The sequence below is a fragment of the Salmo trutta genome, chromosome 38, assembly GCF_901001165.1.
Source record: "Salmo trutta chromosome 38, fSalTru1.1, whole genome shotgun sequence".
Lineage (NCBI taxonomy): Eukaryota > Metazoa > Chordata > Actinopteri > Salmoniformes > Salmonidae > Salmo > Salmo trutta.
In genome coordinates this window covers 31,591,040-31,611,325 of record NC_042994.1, presented here as the reverse complement: position 1 = coordinate 31,611,325, position 20,286 = coordinate 31,591,040, and the positions used below count along the sequence as shown (strand labels likewise).

Sequence of the window (20,286 nt, the reverse complement as noted above, 5' to 3'; positions counted from 1 at the left end):
TATTTCACTGGCTGTTGGGAGTGTGTTCCGCTAGCGTCCCACATACCCCAGAGAAGTTAAGACATTGTTTCAGGCTTTTCTGAAAAATGAGGGAGAATGACAACTTTGAGTGAGTGGATAGTGGGATGAACCCAGAGCTGTTTTCTGCCCGTGACCGAGAGCGCGCTTTTCTTGTTTTTCTTTTATATTGACAACGCTATTGTCCGGTTGAAATATTATCGATTATTTAGGCTAAGAACAACTTGAGGATTGATTATAAACATCGTTTGACATGTTTCTACAAACTTAACGGATACTATTTAAAATTTTCGTCTGCCTGTTGTGACCGCATTTGAGCCATTGGATTACTGAACAAAACGCGCCAACAAAATGGAGGTTTTTGGATATAAACAGGGACTTTATCGAACAAAACAAACATTTATTGTGTAACTGGGAGTCTTGTGAGTGCAACCATACGAAGATCATCAAAGGTAAGTGATTAATTTTATTGCTATTTCTGACTTTTGTGACTAATCTACTTGGCTGGTAACTGTATATAATGTTTTGTGTGCTGAGTGCTGTCCTCAGATAATCGCATGATTTGCTTTCGCCGTAAAGCCTTTTTGAAATCTGACACGGCGGCTGGATTAACAACAAGTTAAGCTTTATTTTGATGTATTACACTTGTGATTTCATGAAAGTTAAATATTTATAGTAATTTAATTTGAATTTGGCGCTCTGCATTTTCACCGTGCCACACCCCCTAGAGAGGTTAAAACCTAATTAAAAAATGAATAAATTACATTGGAGAAAGACACAAAGCACATCAGTAACATCTCCCCATTGTCGATAGGGTCGACACAATGGCATTTCTTTATTTAGATGTTCACACATTTTGACTATCAATAATGTCATGATATTTTGGGTAAAGTAAAAAAGAAGGTGAAATATTTTGGGTAGATGTTATTAAAAATATAAATATGTAAAGTGTTGGTCAAATGTTTAATGAGCTGAAATATCCCAGTTCTTTTTCCATACGCATGAAAGCTTATTTCTCTCAAATTCGGTGCACACATTTGTTTATATCCCTGTTAGTTAAAATTTCTCCTTTGCCAAGATAATCCATTTACCTGACAGGTGTGGCATATTGTTTAACACTTTTTTGGTTACTCTATGATTCCATAAGTGTTATTTCATAGTTTTGATGTCTTCATTATTATTCTACAATGTAGAAAATAGTAAAAATAAAGAAAAACCCTTGAATGAGTAGTTGTGTCCTAACTTTTGACTGGTACTGTATATGGTTGATTCCGTGGGAAAGTCAACCTGAACATGTGTAACGGAGGTAAGAACATGCTGTAAACTCACTCCACAGCTAGCTTGAAATGTCACAGATGGAGCTATCCAACTGGTACCTTTTGTATAGCTCAATCGGTTCATTGTCAAGGAGAGCGGTCACGCATGTTGAGAAGCAGAGGATCATTAGTTTGAGCCAAGTATGGGGACAGTGGAGGAAGCTAAACTGTAAGCAGCACACTGGCGTCAGTTACATGAACAAAAAAAGGTTAGTCATTTCCAAATGAAACAATGTTCTTTAAAATCTATATGTTGGAGTTTATTTGACCTGTTAAAGTAGAAAATTGACTACATTTTGTCGACGGAGCCCAAGTCTCAGAAATGTTTTTCTTCATTTAATCAATTTCACAGCTTTTAGAAAAGACTTACACAGCTTGTTAAAAAATATATACATACAGTTGAAGTCTGAAGTTTACATACACTTATGTTGGAGTCATTAAAACTCGTTTTTCAACCACTCCACAAATGTCTTATTTCACTTATAATTCACTGTATCACAATTCCAGTGGGTCAGGAGTTTACATACAGTCAACTTAGTGTGGCTTTAAACAGCTTGGAAAATTCCAGAAAATGATGTTATGGCTTTATAAGCTTCTGATAGGCCAATTGACATCATTTGAGTCAATTGGAGGTGTACCTATGGATGTATTTCAAAGGCCTACCTTCAAACTCAGTGCCTCTTTGCTTGACATCATGGGAAAATCAGAAGAAATCAGCCAAGATATCAGAAAATAATTTGTATATCACAAATCTGGTTCATCCTTGGGAGCAATTTCCAAATGCCTGAAGGTACCACGTTTATCTGTACAAATAATAGTACGCAAGTATAAACACCATGGGACCACGCAGCCGTCATTCCCCTCAGGAAGAAGACGCGTTCTGTCACCTAGAGATGAGCATACTTTGGTGCGAAAAGTGGAAATCAATCCCATAACAACAGCAAAGGACCTTGTGAAGATGCTGGAGGAAACCGGTACAAAAGTATTTATATCCACAGTAAAACGAGTCCTATATCGACATAACCTGAAAGGCCACTCAGCAAGGAAGAAACCACTGCTCCAAAACCGCCATTAAAAAGCCAGACTCTGGTTTGCAACTGCACATGAGGACAAAGATCCTGGCAGCATCATGTTCTGGGGGTGTTTTGCTGCAGGAGGGACTGGTGCACTTCACAAAATAGATGGCATCATGAGGAAGGCAAATTATGTGGATATATTAAAGCAACATCTCAAGACATCAGTCAGGAAGTTAAAGCTTGGTCGCAAATGGATCTTCCAAATAGACAATGACGCCAAGCATACTTCCACAGTTGTGGAAACATGGCTTAAGGACAACAAAGTCAAGGTATTGGAGTAGCCATCACAAAGCCCCGACCTCAATCCTTTAGAAAATTTGTGGGCAGAACTGAAAAAGCGTGTGCGAGCAAGGAGGCCTACAAACCTGACTCAGTTACACCAGCTCTGTCAGGTGGAATGAGCCAAAATTCACCCAACTTATTGTGGGAAGCTTGTGGAAGGCTACCCGAAATGTTTGACTCAAGTTAAACAATTTAAAGGCAATGCTACCAAATACTAATTGAGTATATGTAAACTTCTGACCCACTGGGAATGTGATGGAAGAAATAAAAGCCTAAATAACTCTACTATTGTTCTGACATTTCACATTCTTAAAATAAAGGTCACGTCCTGACCAGTAAAGGGGTTGTTTGTTATTGTAGTTTGGTCAGGGCGTGGCAGGGGGCGTTTGTTTAGGGTGTTTCGTTTTTTTTTGTTTAATGTTCTATGTTAGTGTATTTCTATGTTCGTTCTAGGTTTTCTATTTCTATGTCTAGTTTATTGGTTTGACCTTCAATTGGAGGCAGCTGTTTCTCCTTGCCTCTAATTGAAGGTCCTATTTAATAGGTGTGTTTTGTCCATGGGATTTGTGGGTAGTTGTTTACTGTTTGGTGTTTGTTGCACCTTGCAGGACTGTTTCGGTCGATGTTTGTTATTTTTGTTATGTGTTGAGTTTCCTTCTAATAAAGTAGAAGATGAGTATACACTTTCCCGCTGCGTTTTGGTCTCATCAGTACGACGAACGTGACAATAAAGTGGCGATCCTAACTAAGACAGGGAATTTTTACTAGGATTAAATGTCAGGAATTGTGAAAAACTGAGTTTAAATGTATTTGGCTAAGGTGTAACTTCCAACTACAACTGTACATTTGCATGTTTAACAAGTTCTGTAGATGAGACGTTAATGAAGCAATACAGACCACATTGAAGTGTCTGGAGTTTTGTCTGCCTCTTCTAGAGTCTTGTAAAGATAGGGGGTTGACTGGGACAGGCAATGTAACATCCATAATGTTTTTAGGTAACGTTTTTGTAAAATATGCACCTAGCATCAGATCATCCTGAAAATGTCTCTCTAAAGCTAACTTTCAAGGTTTTATATGGTCTATTGGCTTCTCTCTTTTCATTGGCAGAATCCTTTTTCAGTGTTATGATATTCATAACATCCATGTCCACCAGTCTATCTTCATGTTAACTAACAGAACTCTGCTGGTTGTCCTGGTAACAGATACCAGTGGGCAGATCTATTTTATTTGTTCAAACTACAACACTTACTTTGATGTGTCAAATCTGATCCTTTCTTCTCTTCTCCTCCTCTCACAGTTCCACTCAGCCCCGTTGTTTTCCTGCAGTCCACCAGCAGTACAGACACCCTCTTCATACCCAGCAGTAAGGCGCTACAAAAATGAAAATGTCTTAGATTTTTCTCAGACTTCAAAAGTGGTCTCCTGATGTGGTTTAAGTATTGTTGTGGACTTAGAACATCCAATGGTGTTGTTTTTCTATTAACAGTGTGATTTAGAGAGCGAAAACCAGAAAAACAGGGACAAATCAGAAACCTGGAAAAACTAAACGGAGAAAATGGAATTAGGTAAAAGAAAAGAAAAAAACCCGGATTAGATAGAGATGTTATAGAGCCCTAAATATTCTACATTTTCTCTCATTACTGGATTATCTAGGGATAGTGTAGAGTAACAGCTGTATCCTGAAGTGACCTTTAACCTCCCTGCTCCTCAATACTTCTTCCACTGGATCAAAGCTTCAGCCAAGTAGGATACATGATAGTGGCAGCACATGGAGTAGGGTTGGATATAGTCATACTAGGATACATTGAGCGGCAAGATGTTCTTTACGATTCGGCCATCAGATTTGCCACCAATGCTCCTCCCTGCACTCTATACTCCTCTGTATACCCGTTGCAAGACCCACTGGTTCAATGCTTATTTATAAAACCCTCTTAGGCCTCACTCCCCCCTTTCTAAGATATCTACTGCAGCCCTCATCCTCCACATGCAACACCCGTTCTGCCAGTCACATTCTGTTAAAGGTCCCCAAAGCACACACATCCCTGGGTCGCTCCTCTTTTCAGTTCTCTGCAGCTAGCGACGGGAACAAGCTGCAAAAAACACTCAAACTGGACAGTGTTATCTCCATCTCTTCATTCAAGGACTCAATCATGGACACTCTTACTGACAGTTGTGGCTGCTTCGTGTGATGTATTGTTGTCTCTACCTTCTTGCCTTTGTGCTCTTGTCTGTGCCCAATAATGTTTGTACCATGTTGTGCTGCTACCATGTTGTGTTGCTGCCATGTTGTATTGCTGCCATGTTGTGTTGCTGCCATGTTGTTGTCATGTGGTTTTTCTACCATGTTGTGTTGCTGCCATGTTGTGTTGCTACCATGTTGTTGTCATGTAGTGTTGCTACCATGTTGTTGTTATGTTGTGTTGCTACCATGTTGTTGTCATGTTACTACCATGTTGTTGTTATATTGTGTTGCTACCATGTTGTGTTGCTACCATGTTGTTGTTATGTTGTGTTTCTACCATGTTGTGTTGCTACGTGGTGTTGCAACCATGTTGTGTTGCAACCATGTTGTGTTGCTGCCATGTTGTTGTTATGTTATGTTTCTACCATGTTGTGTTTCTACCATGTTTTGTTGCTACCATGTTGTGTTGCTACCGTGTTCCTACCATGTTGTGACCCTACCATGTTGTTGTTATGTGGTGTTGCTACGTGTAATAATAACGTGTATGATCTATATAAAGGTCTTTAGTAAAAAACACATTAGAGACATAATTTAGTATTTAATATTACATAGTCAACTTTAATAATTGTAATATGTATGTTTAAATGTCTGTACTAAAGTTTTTGAATAAAATAAAAGGTTTGAAAGAAAATGTAATTTACTTTCAATGAATTATATCTTTCTCTCTCTCTCTCTTTCTCTCCCTCTATCTCTCTCCCTCTGTCTCTCCCCTTGGCTGGGAATGTTAAGGGTGAAGAAGTTGTGAATCTAGGGGGACCTTTGCACACAGGGGAACTATATGTCCACAAAATAATTAACAACCTGGACCCCCAGGTGTCTTTCAACACATGTTTTACTAACGGCCTAAACAGATACATTTTACCCTACATAAAAGAGTGTCTGAGGGATGTCTCAGTCAACCCCCCCACCCAAAAAAGCCCCATAGGTCTCACACCTTCCTCTTTGAAAGGTCCATTGTACTCTTTAACTATGCTTCCTTTACTGACGACCTAAACAGATCACTTTTACCCTTTTAAAAATAGTTGTCAGCTATCCAGATTTAATGGTCAAGAGGTTGTGAACCTAGAGGGGCCCTTGCAGACATGTTGTGTTTAGGTACACATACGTTTTCTGTTTATGAAGGAATAAATGATTGAGAGGATATAGACCACAAAAAAATAAAAGATAATTGTAGTCTTTAACAATGTGCCCTTTACTAATGACCTAAACAGATAATTTTACCCCATGAACAACCTTTTACTGCAGGGGGCTAAATCGGGGGCCTTCAATGCTGCAGAAATGTTTTGATACCCTTCCCCAGATCTGTGCCTCAACACAATCCTGTCTCGGAGCTCTACGGACAATTCCTTCAACCTCATGGCTAGGTTTTTGCTCTGACATGCACTGTCAACTGTGGGACCTTATATAGACAGGTCTGTGCCTTTCAAAATCATGTCCAATCAATTGAATTTACCACAGGTGGACTCCAATCTAGTTGTAGAAACATCTCAAGGATGATCAATGGAAACAGGATGCACCTGAGCAAAAATTTATAAAAAACTTGTTTCCGCTTTGTCATTATGGGGTATTATGTGTAGATTGCTGAGGAAATTGTTTTATTTAATCAATTTTTGAATAAGGCTGTAACGTAACAAAATGTGAAAAAAGTCAAGGGGTCTGAATACTTTCCAAAGGCACTGTAAGTGATTGAGGAGAGAGCATAATTGCTATATTCTAATTAAAATCATTGACTCATAGGAGAACACATGACCAAAGCAAGGCGTGACCCATATAGAAATAAAATAACATTAATCTTAATGAGAAATATAATCAAATAAACAAATGTTTGCATAACCAAAGACATGAAAACTGGCACCAACATTGTATTTAGCTAGGCTTTCATATGGCCAGGAAGATTATTGAGAATTACAATAGTTATTGTTGCTAGTTTAGGGATGAAGATAGTGAAGGTTCATCGATGTTATAGATGTTTTTTAATTTGACGTTGAAACAACGTTTATTCAACCAGTGGGAAGCTTGTAAATGCCCCCAGGAAAGTGGAATGAGGAAGTCTTCATTGAGACAATGATGGAACAGCAATCCGTGGGCGAGTTGTAGTGGATATTATAAAATAAGGATCTGCTGGAGTCCAAGTAAAACCAAGATTCTTTATTTCTGAGCTCAGAGAGAATAACAGTTTGGTATTTTATTAGGATCCCCATTAGCTGTTGCAAAAGCAGCAGCTACTCTTCCTGGGGTCCACACAAAACATGACACATAATACAGAACATTTAATAGACCAGAACAGCTCAAGGATAGAACTACATACATTTTGTAAAAGGCACACGTAGCCTACATATCAATGCATACACACAAACTACCTAGGTCAAATAGGGGAGAGGGGCTGTGCCGTGAGGCGTTGCTTTATCTGTTTTTTGTGTATACTCCGGATTGCAATCCTTATTAAACAAACTAGCCTCTGATCAAATAAGTTTTCCTTTGGTCTCTTCTGTGCACATAGGGCAGAATTCCCTTATAGACTATACAAACAATTTGGGATTTTCAACACATTCATGTTTCTTATAAAAAGAAGTGATGCAGTCAACTCTTAGCCAAGAGAGACTGGCTTGCATAGTATTTATATAAGCCCTTTGATTACAATTAAGAGCAAAACGTGCTGCTCTGTTCTGGGCCAGCTGCAGCTTAACTAGGTCTTTCCTTGCAGCACTGGACCACACGACTGGACAACAACAAGATTAGACAAAACTAGAGCCTACAGAACTTTCCTATTGGAGTGTGGTGTCAAAAGAGTAGAGCATCTCTTTATTGCGGCTAGACCTCTCCCCATCTTTACAACCATTGAATCTATATGTTTAGACCATGACAGTTTACAATCTAAGGTAATGCCAAGTAATTTAGTCTCCTCAACTTGTTCAACAGCCACACAATTCATTACCAGATTCAGCGGAGGTCTATAACTTAAGGAATGATTTGTACCAAATACAATGCTCTTAGTTTTAGAGATGTTCAGGACCAGTATATTACTGGCCACCCATTACAAAACAGACTGCAACTCTTTGTTAAGGGTTTCAGTGACTTCATTAGGTGTGGTTGCTGATGCGTATATGGTTGAATCATCAGCATACATGGACACACATGCTTTGTTTAATGCCAGTGGCAGGTCATTGGTAAAAATAGAAAAGAGTAGAGGGCCTAGAGAGCTGCCCTGCGGTACTTTACATGTTTGACAGAGAAGCTTCCATTAAAAATCCTCTGAGTTCTAGTAGATAGATATCTCTGAATCCACGATATGGCAGAGGTTAAAAAGCCATAGCACATACGTTTTCTCAGGTTATGGTCAATAATATCAAAGGCTGCACTGAAATCTAACAGTACAGCTCCCACAATCTTCTTATTATCAATTTCTCTCAACCAATCATCAGTCATTTGTGTCAGTGCAGTACATGTTGAGTGCCCTTCTCTATAAGCATGCTGAAAGTCTGTTGTTAATTTGTTTACAGAGAAATAGCATTGTATTTGGTCAAACACAATTTTTTTCCAACAGTTGGCTAAGAGCTGGCAGCAAGCTTATAGGTCTGCTGTTAGAACCAATAAAGGCCGCTTTACCACTCTTGGGTAGCGGAATTACTTCGGCTTCCCTCCAGGCCTGAAGACAAAGACTTTCCTCTACGCTCAGATTAAAAATATGACAGATAGGAGTGGCTATAGAGTCAGCTACCGTCCTCAGTAGCTTTCCATCTGTTGTCAATGCCAGGAGGTTTGTCATTATTGATCGATAACAATTCTTCCACCTCTCCCACACTAACTTTACAAAATTCAATACTTGCACTGCTTTTCTTTCATTATGTATTTTTACAAGTTTTTTCTCCATCATTCTTTATATCATTGATCTTGGATTCATAATAAAGTTTATTATTTTTGTTGAGTTTGGTGACATCATTTCTCAATTTGCAGTACGTAAGCCAGCCAGACATATTAGCCACTCCTTTTGCCCCATCTCTTTCAAACATACAGTTTTTAAATTCCTCATCAATCCATGGAGCCTTAACAGTTCTAACAGTCAGTTTCTTAACAGGTACATGTTTATCAATAATTGGAAGAAGCAATTTCATATGGTAAAAACAGGTAAACACATTATCAGTCAACAATAAGACAACGGGAGCACGGTGTATGTTCTCTGATGAATTTTAAGTCAACGAGATGTGAAATATCAATACATACGCTAAGAGAAGTAATTCCTCTCTCCTGTGTGGATTCTCTAATGATGTTGAAGTGACTTATGAGTAATATGTTTTCCCACAGTCTGAGCTTTTGTAAACCTTCTCCTCTGTGTGCAGTCTCATGTGTTCTTTCAGGCTTCCTAAATGGGCAAAAGCTTTGCACCCTGGGAGGAGTGGTAAGGCTTCTCACCTCTGTGTATTTTCTCGTGATGGTTCAGTTGGCTTTCCTGGTTAAAACTCTTTCCACACTGGGAGGAGTGGTAAGGCTTCTCCCCTGTGTGTATTCGCTCATGTTTTTTCAGTTCCCCTAAATGGTTAAAACACTTTGTACACTGGGAGCAGTGGTAAGGCTTCTCCCCTGTGTGTATTCTCTCATGAGCTTTCAGGGTTCCTAAAACCGTAAAACTCTTTCCACACTGGGAGCAGTGGTAAGGCTTCTCCCCTGTGTGTATTCGCTCATGTTTTTTCAGTTCCCCTAAATGTTTAAAACACTTTGTACACTGGGAGCAGTGGTAAGGCTTCTCCCCTGTGTGTATTCTCTCATGAGCTTTCAGGGTTCCTAAAACCGTAAAACTCTTTCCACACTGGGAGCAGTGGTAAGGCTTCTCCCCTGTGTGTATTCTCTCATGAGCTTTCAGGGTTCCTAAAACCGCAAAACTCTTTCCACACTGGGAGCAGTGGTAAGGCTTCTCCCCTGTGTGTATTCTCTCGTGCTGTTTCAGGTCCCTTGTCTGGTTGAAACTCTTTCCACACTGGGAGCAGTGGTAAGGCTTCTCCCCTGTGTGTATTCTCTCATGAGCGTTCAGGTTTCCTAAAATCGCAAAACTCTTTCCACACTGGGAGCAGTGGTAAGGCTTCTCCCCTGTGTGTATTCTCTCATGCTGTTTCAGCTCCCCTGTCTGGTTGAAACACTTTCCACACTGTGAGCAGTGGTAAGGCTTCTCCCCTGTGTGTATTCTCTCATGAGCTTTCAGGTTTCCTAAAATCGTAAAACTATTTCCACACTGGGAGCAGTGGTAAGGCTTCTCCCTTGTATGTATTTTCTCATGTTGTTTCATGTTCCATAACCGGTTAAAACCCTTTCCACAGTGGGAGCACTTGTGTCGTCTTGCTGGTTTGGACGTCCCTGGCTCTGGTTCCTCTGAGTCTGGTCTTTCTCCTGCCAAAGAAAGTGTTTTTTTTTTTAAATAGAGACCCGAATGAAACCTCCACATGATAAAACAACCATGCTACGAGGGTAAATCCTAATCAGATCTCTCAATAACCTGAGACCAGTTTTAACAATCTTAGTGAGATTTTAAAACAAATGTAGAGCTTCCTGGTAATTACTGATATGTTTACATGACTTATCTTATTCATCCTGTTTTACAAGTCAGAACACAAAAAACTAAACAGTTCTAGGACACTGAAGACACAGACTTCGCTGGATTCCTATCAGCAGGTGGTTCTAAATATATAACTTTCATAGCTGTATGATACAGAATGCGACATACACACTTCCTTAAACATAAAATAAGTAAAGAAGTAATTTCAAGTGGAAATCCAAAACTTATGTTTACGTCTAAGACACAAAGCACATCAGTAACATCTCCCCGTTGTTGAAAGGGTTCCACACATGCTGTTTAAATGGACCAATTTCTTATTTAGACGTTCACAGGTTTTCAACATTTTGACTTTTGCTGATGTCATATTTTGGGTAAAGTACAAAATAAGGTGAAATATTTTGGGTTGATGTTCCTAAAACTGATAGTTACTACAATAAACAAAAATATAAACGCAACATGTAAAGTGTTGGATGTTTCATGAGCTGAAAAAAAAGATTGCAGAATTTGTTACATCCCTGTTAGTGAACATTTATTCTTTGCCCTGACTAAGCATTATAAGAGCTCTATTTTTCATTCAAGGTTAAGCTCTCGGAAACACACTCAAGAGTGTGGTATCAACAGCTTCATTATTGCAATAATTTATCAATATTAAATAAAGATGATTGTTTGAAGAAATTACAAAGTCTCTCTCAGTTTCCACGACAACGCCCGTTGTGACTATTTATTTTATTTAGACGTTCACAAATGTCATGATTGTTTAGTAAAAATAATTTTGGGGTAGATGTTGCTAAACAATATAAAACACAACATGTAAAGTGTTGGTCCCATGTTTCATGAGCTGAAATAAAAAAAAAAAAGAATTATTCCATAAGCACAAAAGCTTATTTCTCAAAAATGTTGTACACAAATTTGTTTACATCCCTGTTAGTGAACATTTCTCCTTTGCCAAGATAATTCATCCACCTGACAGGTGTGGCATATCAAGCTGATAAACAGCATGATCATTACATAGGTGTACCTTGTGCTGGGGAGAATAAAAGGCCACTCTAAAATGTGCAATTTTGTCACACAACACAATGCCACAGATGTCTCAAGTTTTGAGGGAGTGTGCAATTGGCATGCTGACTGCAGGAATATCCACTAGAGCTGTTACCAGATAATTGAATGTTCAATTCTCTACCAGAAGCCGCCTCCAACGTCGTTTTAGAGAATTTGGCAGTACATCCAACTGGCCTTACAACCACAGACCACATATAACGACGCCAGCCCAGGACCTCCACATCGTCTGAGACCAGACACCCGAGTTGTATTTCTCTTTGTAATGAAGCCCTTTTGTGGGGAAAAACTAATTCTGATTGGCTGGGCCTGGCTCCGCAATGGGTGGGCGTATGCCCTCCAGGGCTCACCAATGGCTGCGCCCCTGCACAGTCATGTGAAGTCCAAAGATTAGGGCCTAATTTATTTATTTACAATGACTGACTTATATGAACTGTAAATCGTTGAAATTGTTGCTTATATTTTGGTTCCGTACACACACACATACACAGTGCATTCGTTATGTATTCAGACCCCTTCACCTTTTGCCAATTTTGTTACGTTTCAGCATTATTCTAAAATTGATTAAATAGTTTTTTCCCCCTCGTCAATCTAAACTCAGCAAAAAAAGAAATGTCCTCTCTCTGTCAACTGCGTTTATTTTCAGCAAACTTAACATGTGTAAATATTTGTATGAACATAACAAGATTCAACAACATACATAAACTGAACAAGTTCCACAGACATGTGACTAACAGAAATTGAATAATGTGTACCTGAACAAAGGGGGGGTCAAAATCAAAAGTAAGTCAGTATCTGGTGTGGCCACCAGCTGCATTAAGTACTGCAGAGCATCTCCTCCTCATGGACTGCACCAGATTTGCCAGTTCTTGCTGTGAGATGTTACCCCACTCTTCCACCAAAGCACCTGCAAGTTCCCGGACATTTCTGGGGGGAATGGCCCTAGCCCTCACCCTCCAATCCAACAGGTCCCAGACCTGCTCAATGGGATTGAGATGCGGGATCTTCGTTGGCCATGGCAGAACACTAACATTCCTGTCTTGCAGGAAATCACGCACAGAACGAGCAGTATAGCTGGTGGCATTGCCATGCTGGAGGGTCATGTCAAGATGAGCCTGCAGGCAGGGTGCCACATGAGGGAGGAGGATGTCTTTCCTGTAACGCACAGCGTTGAGAATGCCTACAATGACAACAAGCCATGACGGACCCTCCACCTTCAAATCGATCCCGCTCATTAGTCTCTCACTTTGGGGATATAGTCAACTACCATAGAGCTCATATACACTCTCTGATGCCAAGTCTAGACAGGATCATCCCTCAGAGGTCCCCACTCTACTCACCGTAGGTGTAGTGATGTCCAGTTAGTAGAACCTCATGAAGGTACATCACCACAACATGCTGCATTACAGATCTCTTGAACAGAGATGCCTTTGAACAATGCCTATGATGTAGCCATAACTCTGTTGGATTGAGCCATCAAGCCCTCCGGAGGTGTCAGATCCTTGCTACTATAGAGCCTCATGAAGGTATGGGGGTGGAACTCATTATACGGATGTAATGGATAAAGTAAAGCAGTTTTAAACAATATAAATCTAATTCCTACTCTTTCCAGTGGCTCCAACAGCAGCAATAGCCTCAAGCACAAGAGAAAAATCCCAAGATGGGACTAGCTGTTTGGGTACTGGGCGTAGGTGACCCTTCATAAAACAACAGATCAGGGGGTGTTCCCCCACTGTATTGTTGTTGCAGCCTAAATGGCAGAGTAGCTCTGAAACAGAGCAAACAAAGGGACTGATGTTTCTGATCTCACCATCTGTTAAATACACACCACTTATTGTGCTATAGTGAGTGTGTGGCTCTAGAACTCTGAATAGAGTTACTTATCAAGGAGGGCGGTCACGTGTGTTGAGAAGCAGAGGATCACTGGTTTGAGCCCTTTATTGATTTCAGTTACACATGAAATCAATAAAGTTTGTTATTTCAAAATTAAGACATGTTCTGTGAGTCCCCCCCAAAAAAAAAAGTTTTTCATTCAATCAATTTTCATGGCTTTTAGAAAAGGCTTATGGTGCTTGATTTAAAAATATATATTTTCCATTTTAAACAAGTTATGTAGATCAGATGTTAATGGAGCAACACAGACCACATTGAAGTGTCTGGAGTTTTGCTTGCCTGTTCTAGTCTTGTAAAGATAAGGGGGGGGGGGGGGGGGGGGGGGGTTGACTGGGACAGGCAATGTAACATCCATAATGTTTTCAGGAAAACATTCACCTTACATTGGATCATCTTGAAACTTTCTCTCTAAATCTACCTTTCATCAAGGTTTTATATGGTCTATTGGTTTCTCTCTTTTCATTGGCAGAATCCTTTTTCAGTGTTAAGATATTCATAACATCCATATCCACCAGTCTATCTTCATGTCAACTAACAGGACTCTGCTGGTTGTCCTGGTAACAGATACCAGTGGGCAGATCTGTTGTATTTGTTCAAACTAAACTACAGCACTTACTTTGATGAGTCAAATCTGATCCTTTCTTCTCTTCTCCTCCTCTCACAGTTCCACTCAGCCCCGTTGTTTTCCTGCAGTCCACCAGCAGCACAGACAACCTCTTCATACCCAGCAGTAAGGCACTACCGGGAGAGGCACGACACAGGGACTCCGGGAGGGAGGAAGGGCTAGCGTTGTCCTGGTAACCATAAAGAGGGGACACAGACACATATCATTATGGATGCTGATGTCACTGTTGCCATAAAGTGCTTTACAGAAACCCAGCCCAGACCCAGACGGAGCAAGCTGTATGCTAGACCAGACCAAGCTGTACCATCTGGTGTTCTGATCTAGAGAGACTCTTCTCTGACTCGTCAGCATCAGGATGTTGTTGAGGCTCCCCAGAGGATCCACAATAGTCATGTCTCTCTCCTGTGTTAATGAGAACATCAAACAAATGATAAACTTATGACCTATTGCAATCATAGGGTCTTACAAGAGGCATTAATATGTCTAAAAATGACCTAAATTGGCCTCTTAATTATGCTTTATATATATATATATATATATATATATATATATTGTTTATGATGCAAACGTAAAAGGGTCCTTCCCGAATGGGTGCCTTTTGTGTCCCTTTGATATTTTAAGTATAAATTATGCTCCAATATTATATTTTAAAAGCCTGTTATATTAGATTTAGTGCACTTTAATATAGACCACGTGGAGAATTCAATACATCTAATTGAGAAGTCCCACAAAAACATGTACCAATGGCAGATTGTCCCTTAATTCCTTCAGTACTGAACAACATATTCAAGTGTAGAACTTCAGTAGAATGCACCTTTAAAACCACACATTAGTTCAACAACAACATAGTTTGTGCCCCTGTTTTTAAGACAGTACTCACTGATGGTAATCGGTACTTCAGTCTCCTCCTCCTTTTTCACTCCCAAAACGTCTTCCTCCTCTTTTATTGAGATAGCCTCCTCTTCCTCTTTTACTCCAAAAGGTTCTTCCTCTTCTTTCAATGTCACGTCATCTTCCTCCTTTTTGATTCTGAAAGCTTCTACCTCCTCCTTTTCCACCCTGACAACCTCTTTCCTATCCTCCTCTTCTTCTTCTTTCAATGTGATAGCCTCCTCTTCCTCCTTTTTCATTCTGAAAGCTTCTTCCTCCCCTTTCACCAGAGCTTCTTTCTCCGTCTAGTTTAGTGAGCTCATGCCCCCTGGGCGATTAGCCTAGCACAGTATCAATTTAACATATTTTCTCATTTAAGAAGCAAATTACGTTTAAACGAACTCGTAGATACGTAAACAGAGTTATGTACTTAATACTAATAAACACAAGATTGGACTAAAGAGCTTCAATGTTTCGGTGTTATGCTCACTAGCAAACCACCGCGTTGGTTGAATCAGTTGACTTTTGTCGCTGTTGAAGAAGCCTCCAGTTCCGTCCACTAGATTATACGTCACGCAAGAAGCATCACCTGAAATACTCATATCGCCATCTGCTGACTGGAGTGGGCAACACAGATTGGAACAAAAATAAAGCGATGTCATAAGAAGTCATTTAAAAACAATCAGATGTTATATTTTCTCTTCCTTCTTACAGCCAATACTTGGCCAATACTCCAGGGCTGACCTGCCCATTGGGCAGGATTAGGTGACAGATTGAAGAGGGTGGCATATTCAGAGATAAATTGACCAAGGCTCATCGCTAACAACACATAACACCTCACATAATGATGGCCAAAAATAATGGAATATTCTCTCACCCAGTGGCATATGGACTATTTAGGTGAGTGTTGCTGTTGCCACATGAAGCAGTGCCCACTTTGTTAAAGGCTACATGGACAGATAGGGCTCTACCTGTGTAGAACACATGTCCCTTTACCCTTCCTGTCTCTAAAGTGTCCTTTTGGGTGGTGGTATAATTTGGATTAACTTTTGTCATAGTTATTCTGAACCCACAGCCTGCAAGTCGTCGTTATCTACACCCAAAAAATCTAAATGTCTTAGATTTTTCTCAGACTTCAAAAGTGGTCTCCTGATGTGGTTTAAGTATTGTTGTGGACTCAGAACATCTAATGTTGTTGTTTTTCCTATTAACAGTGTGATTTTGAGAGGGAAAAACAGGGAGAAATCAGAAAATTCAAAAAGATTTGATAGAGATGTTGTATATAGATAGAGATGTTATAGGGCCCTAAATATTCTTTACATTTTCTCTCATTACTGTATTATTTAGGGATAGTTTATAGTAACAGCTGTATCCTGAAGTGACCTTTAACCTCCCTGCTCCTCAATACTTATTCCACTGGATCAAAGCTTCAGCCAAGTAGGATACATGATAGTGGAATCACATGGAGTAGGGTTGGATATAGTAATGGTAGGATACATGATAGTGGCAACACATGGAGTAGGGTTGGATATAGCCATGGTAGGATACATGATAGTGGCAACACATGGAGTAGGGTTGGATATAGCCATGGTAGGATACATGATAGTGGCAACACATGGAGTAGGGTTGGATATAGTCATGGTGGGATACATGATAGTGGCAACACATGGAGTAGGGTTGGATATAGCCATGGTAGGATACATGATAGTGGCAACACATGGAGTAGGGTTGGATATAGCCATGGTAGGATACATGATAGTGGAAACACATGGAGTAGGGTTGGATATAGCCATGGTAGGATACATGATAATGGCAACACATGGAGTAGGGTTGGATATAGCCATGGTAGGATACATGATAGTGGCAACACATGGAGTAGGGTTGGATATAGTAATGGTAGGATACATGATAGTGGCAACACATGGAGTAGGGTTGGATATAGTAATGGTAGGATACATGATAGTGGCAACACATGGAGTAGGGTTGGATATAGCCATGGTAGGATACATGACAGTGGAATCACAAGGAGTAGGGTTGGATATAGTAATGGTAGGATACATGATAGTGGCAACACATGGAGTAGGGTTGGATATAGTCATGGTAGGATACATGATAGTGGAAACACATGGAGTAGGGTTGGATATAGTCCTGGTAGGATACATGATAGTGGAAACACATGGAGTAGGGTTGGATATAGTCCTGGTAGGATACATGATAGTGGAAACACATGGAGTAGGGTTGGATATAGTCATGGTAGGATACATGATAGTGGCAACACATGGAGTAGGGTTGGATATAGCCATGGTAGGATACATGATAGTGGAAACACATGGAGTAGGGTTGGATATAGCCATGGTAGGATACATGATAGTGGCAACACATGGAGTAGGGTTGGATATAGTCATGGTGGGATACATGATAGTGGCAACACATGGAGTAGGGTTGGATATAGTCATGGTAGGATACATGATAGTGGCAACACATGGAGTTGGGTTGGATATAGTCATGGTGGGATACATGATAGTGGAAACACATGGAGTAGGGTTGGATATAGCCATGGTGGGATACATGATAGTGGAAACACATGGAGTAGGGTTGGATATAGCCATGGTAGGATACATGATAGTGGAAACACATGGAGTAGGGTTGGATATAGCCATGGTAGGATACATGAAAGTGGCAACACATGGAGTAGGGTTGGATATAGCCATGGTAGGATACATGATAGTGGCAACACATGGAGTAGGGTTGGATATAGCCATGGTAGGATACATGATAGTGGCAACACATGGAGTTGGGTTGGATATAGCCATGGTAGGATACATGATAGTGGTAACACATGGAGTAGGGTTGGATATAGCCATGGTAGGATTCATGATAGTGGCAACACATGGAGTAGGGTTGGATATAGCCATGGTAGGATACATGATAGTGGCAACACATGGAGTAGGGTTGGATATAGCCATGGTGGGATACATGATAGTGGAAACACATGGAGTAGGGTTGGATATAGCCATGGTAGGATACATGATAGTGGAAACACATGGAGTAGGGTTGGATATAGTCATGGTGGGATACATGATAGTGGCAACACATGGAGTAGGGTTGGATATAGCCATGGTAGGATACATGATAGTGGAAACACATGGAGTAGGGTTGGATATAGCCATGGTAGGATACATGAAAATGGCAACACATGGAGTAGGGTTGGATATAGCCATGGTAGGATACATGATAGTGGCAACACATGGAGTAGGGTTGGATATAGTCATGGTAGGATACATGATAGTTGCAACACATGGAGTAGGGTTGGATATAGCCATGGTAGGATACATGATAGTGGCAACACATGGAGTAGGGTTGGATATAGCCATGGTAGGATACATGATAGTGGCAACACATGGAGTAGGGTTGGATATAGTCATGGTGGGATACATGATAGTGGAAACACATGGAGTAGGGTTGGATATAGTCATGGTAGGATACATGATAGTGGCAACACATGGAGTAGGGTTGGATATAGCCATGGTAGGATACATGATAGTGGCAACACATGGAGTAGGGTTGGATATAGCCATGGTAAGATACATGATAGTGGAAACACATGGAGTAGGGTTGGATATAGCCATGGTAGGATACATGATAGTGGCAACACATGGAGTAGGGTTGGATATAGCCATGGTAGGATACATGATTGTGGCAACACATGGAGTAGGGTTGGATATAGCCATGGTAGGATACATGATAGTGGCAACACATGGAGTAGGGTTGGATATAGCCATGGTAGGATACATGATAGTGGAAACACATGGAGTAGGGTTGGATATAGTCATGGTAGGATACATGATAGTGTCAACACATGGAGTAGGGTTGGATATAGCCATGGTAGGATACATGATAGTGGCAACACATGGAGTAGTGTTGGATATAGCCATGGTAGGATACATGATAGTGGCAACACATGGAGTAGGGTTGGATATAGCCATGGTAGGATACATGATAGTGGCAACACATGGAGTAGGGTTGGATATAGCCATGGTAGGATACATGATAGTGGCAACACATGGAGTAGGGTTGGATATAGCCATGGTAGGATACATGATAGTGGCAACACATGGAGTAGGGTTGGATATAGTAATGGTAGGATACATGATAGTGGCAACACATGGAGTAGGGTTGGATATAGTAATGGTAGGATACATGATAGTGGCAACACATGGAGTAGGGTTGGATATAGCCATGGTAGGATACATGATAGTGGAAACACATGGAGTAGGGTTGGATATAGTAATGGTAGGATACATGATAGTGGCAACACATGGAGTAGGGTTGGATATAGTCATGGTAGGATACATGATAGTGGAAACACATGGAGTAGGGTTGGATATAGTCCTGGTAGGATACATGATAGTGGAAACACATGGAGTAGGGTTGGATATAGCCATGGTAGGATACATGATAGTGGCAACACATGGAGTAGGGTTGGATATAGCCATGGTAAGATACATGATAGTGGAAACACATGGAGTAGGGTTGGATATAGCAATGGTAGGATACATCATAGTGGCAACACATGGAGTAGGGTTGGATATAGCCATGGTAGGATACATGATAGTGGCAACACATGGAGTAGGGTTGGATATAGCCATGGTAGGATACATGATAATGGCAACACATGGAGTAGGGTTGGATATAGCCATGGTAGGATACATGATAGTGGCAACACATGGAGTAGGGTTGGATATAGTAATGGTAGGATACATGATAGTGGCAACACATGGAGTAGGGTTGGATATAGTAATGGTAGGATACATGATAGTGGCAACACATGGAGTAGGGTTGGATATAGCCATGGTAGGATACATGATAGTGGAATCACATGGAGTAGGGTTGGATATAGTAATGGTAGGATACATGATAGTGGCAACACATGGAGTAGGGTTGGATATAGCCATGGTAGGATACATGATAGTGGCAACACATGGAGTAGGGTTGGATATAGCCATGGTAGGATACATGATAGTGGCAACACATGGAGTAGGGTTGGATATAGCCATGGTAGGATACATGATAGTGGCAACACATGGAGTAGGGTTGGATATAGTCATGGTGGGATACATGATAGTGGCAACACATGGAGTAGGGTTGGATATAGCCATGGTAGGATACATGATAGTGGCAACACATGGAGTAGGGTTGGATATAGCCATGGTAGGATACATGATAGTGGAAACACATGGAGTAGGGTTGGATATAGCCATGGTAGGATACATGATAATGGCAACACATGGAGTAGGGTTGGATATAGCCATGGTAGGATACATGATAGTGGCAACACATGGAGTAGGGTTGGATATAGTAAT

General features: G+C 40.6%; 1 protein-coding gene across 2 annotated transcripts in view; it reads right to left on the bottom strand.

The window, feature by feature from the left end:
* The window catches only part of LOC115177650 (zinc finger protein OZF-like), an 84,547-nt gene extending 68,997 nt beyond the window's left edge, over positions 1-15,550 (bottom strand). Inside the window, exons 1-4 of one of the 2 annotated variants that reach the window (XM_029738587.1) lie at positions 14,934-15,550; positions 14,358-14,455; positions 14,045-14,222; positions 8,998-10,313 (exon numbers count right to left, since the gene is read on the bottom strand). In XM_029738587.1, the coding sequence (XP_029594447.1) occupies positions 9,295-10,313; positions 14,045-14,222; positions 14,358-14,455; positions 14,934-15,183 (1,545 nt within the window). In that variant the 5' untranslated portion in view covers positions 15,184-15,550 and the 3' untranslated portion in view covers positions 8,998-9,294. Of the gene's footprint in view, positions 1-8,997; positions 10,314-14,044; positions 14,223-14,357; positions 14,456-14,933 lie in introns of those variants that run through there. The other variant, XM_029738586.1, reaches the window with a different exon arrangement.
* Between the last annotated feature and the right edge of the window lie 4,736 nt (positions 15,551-20,286).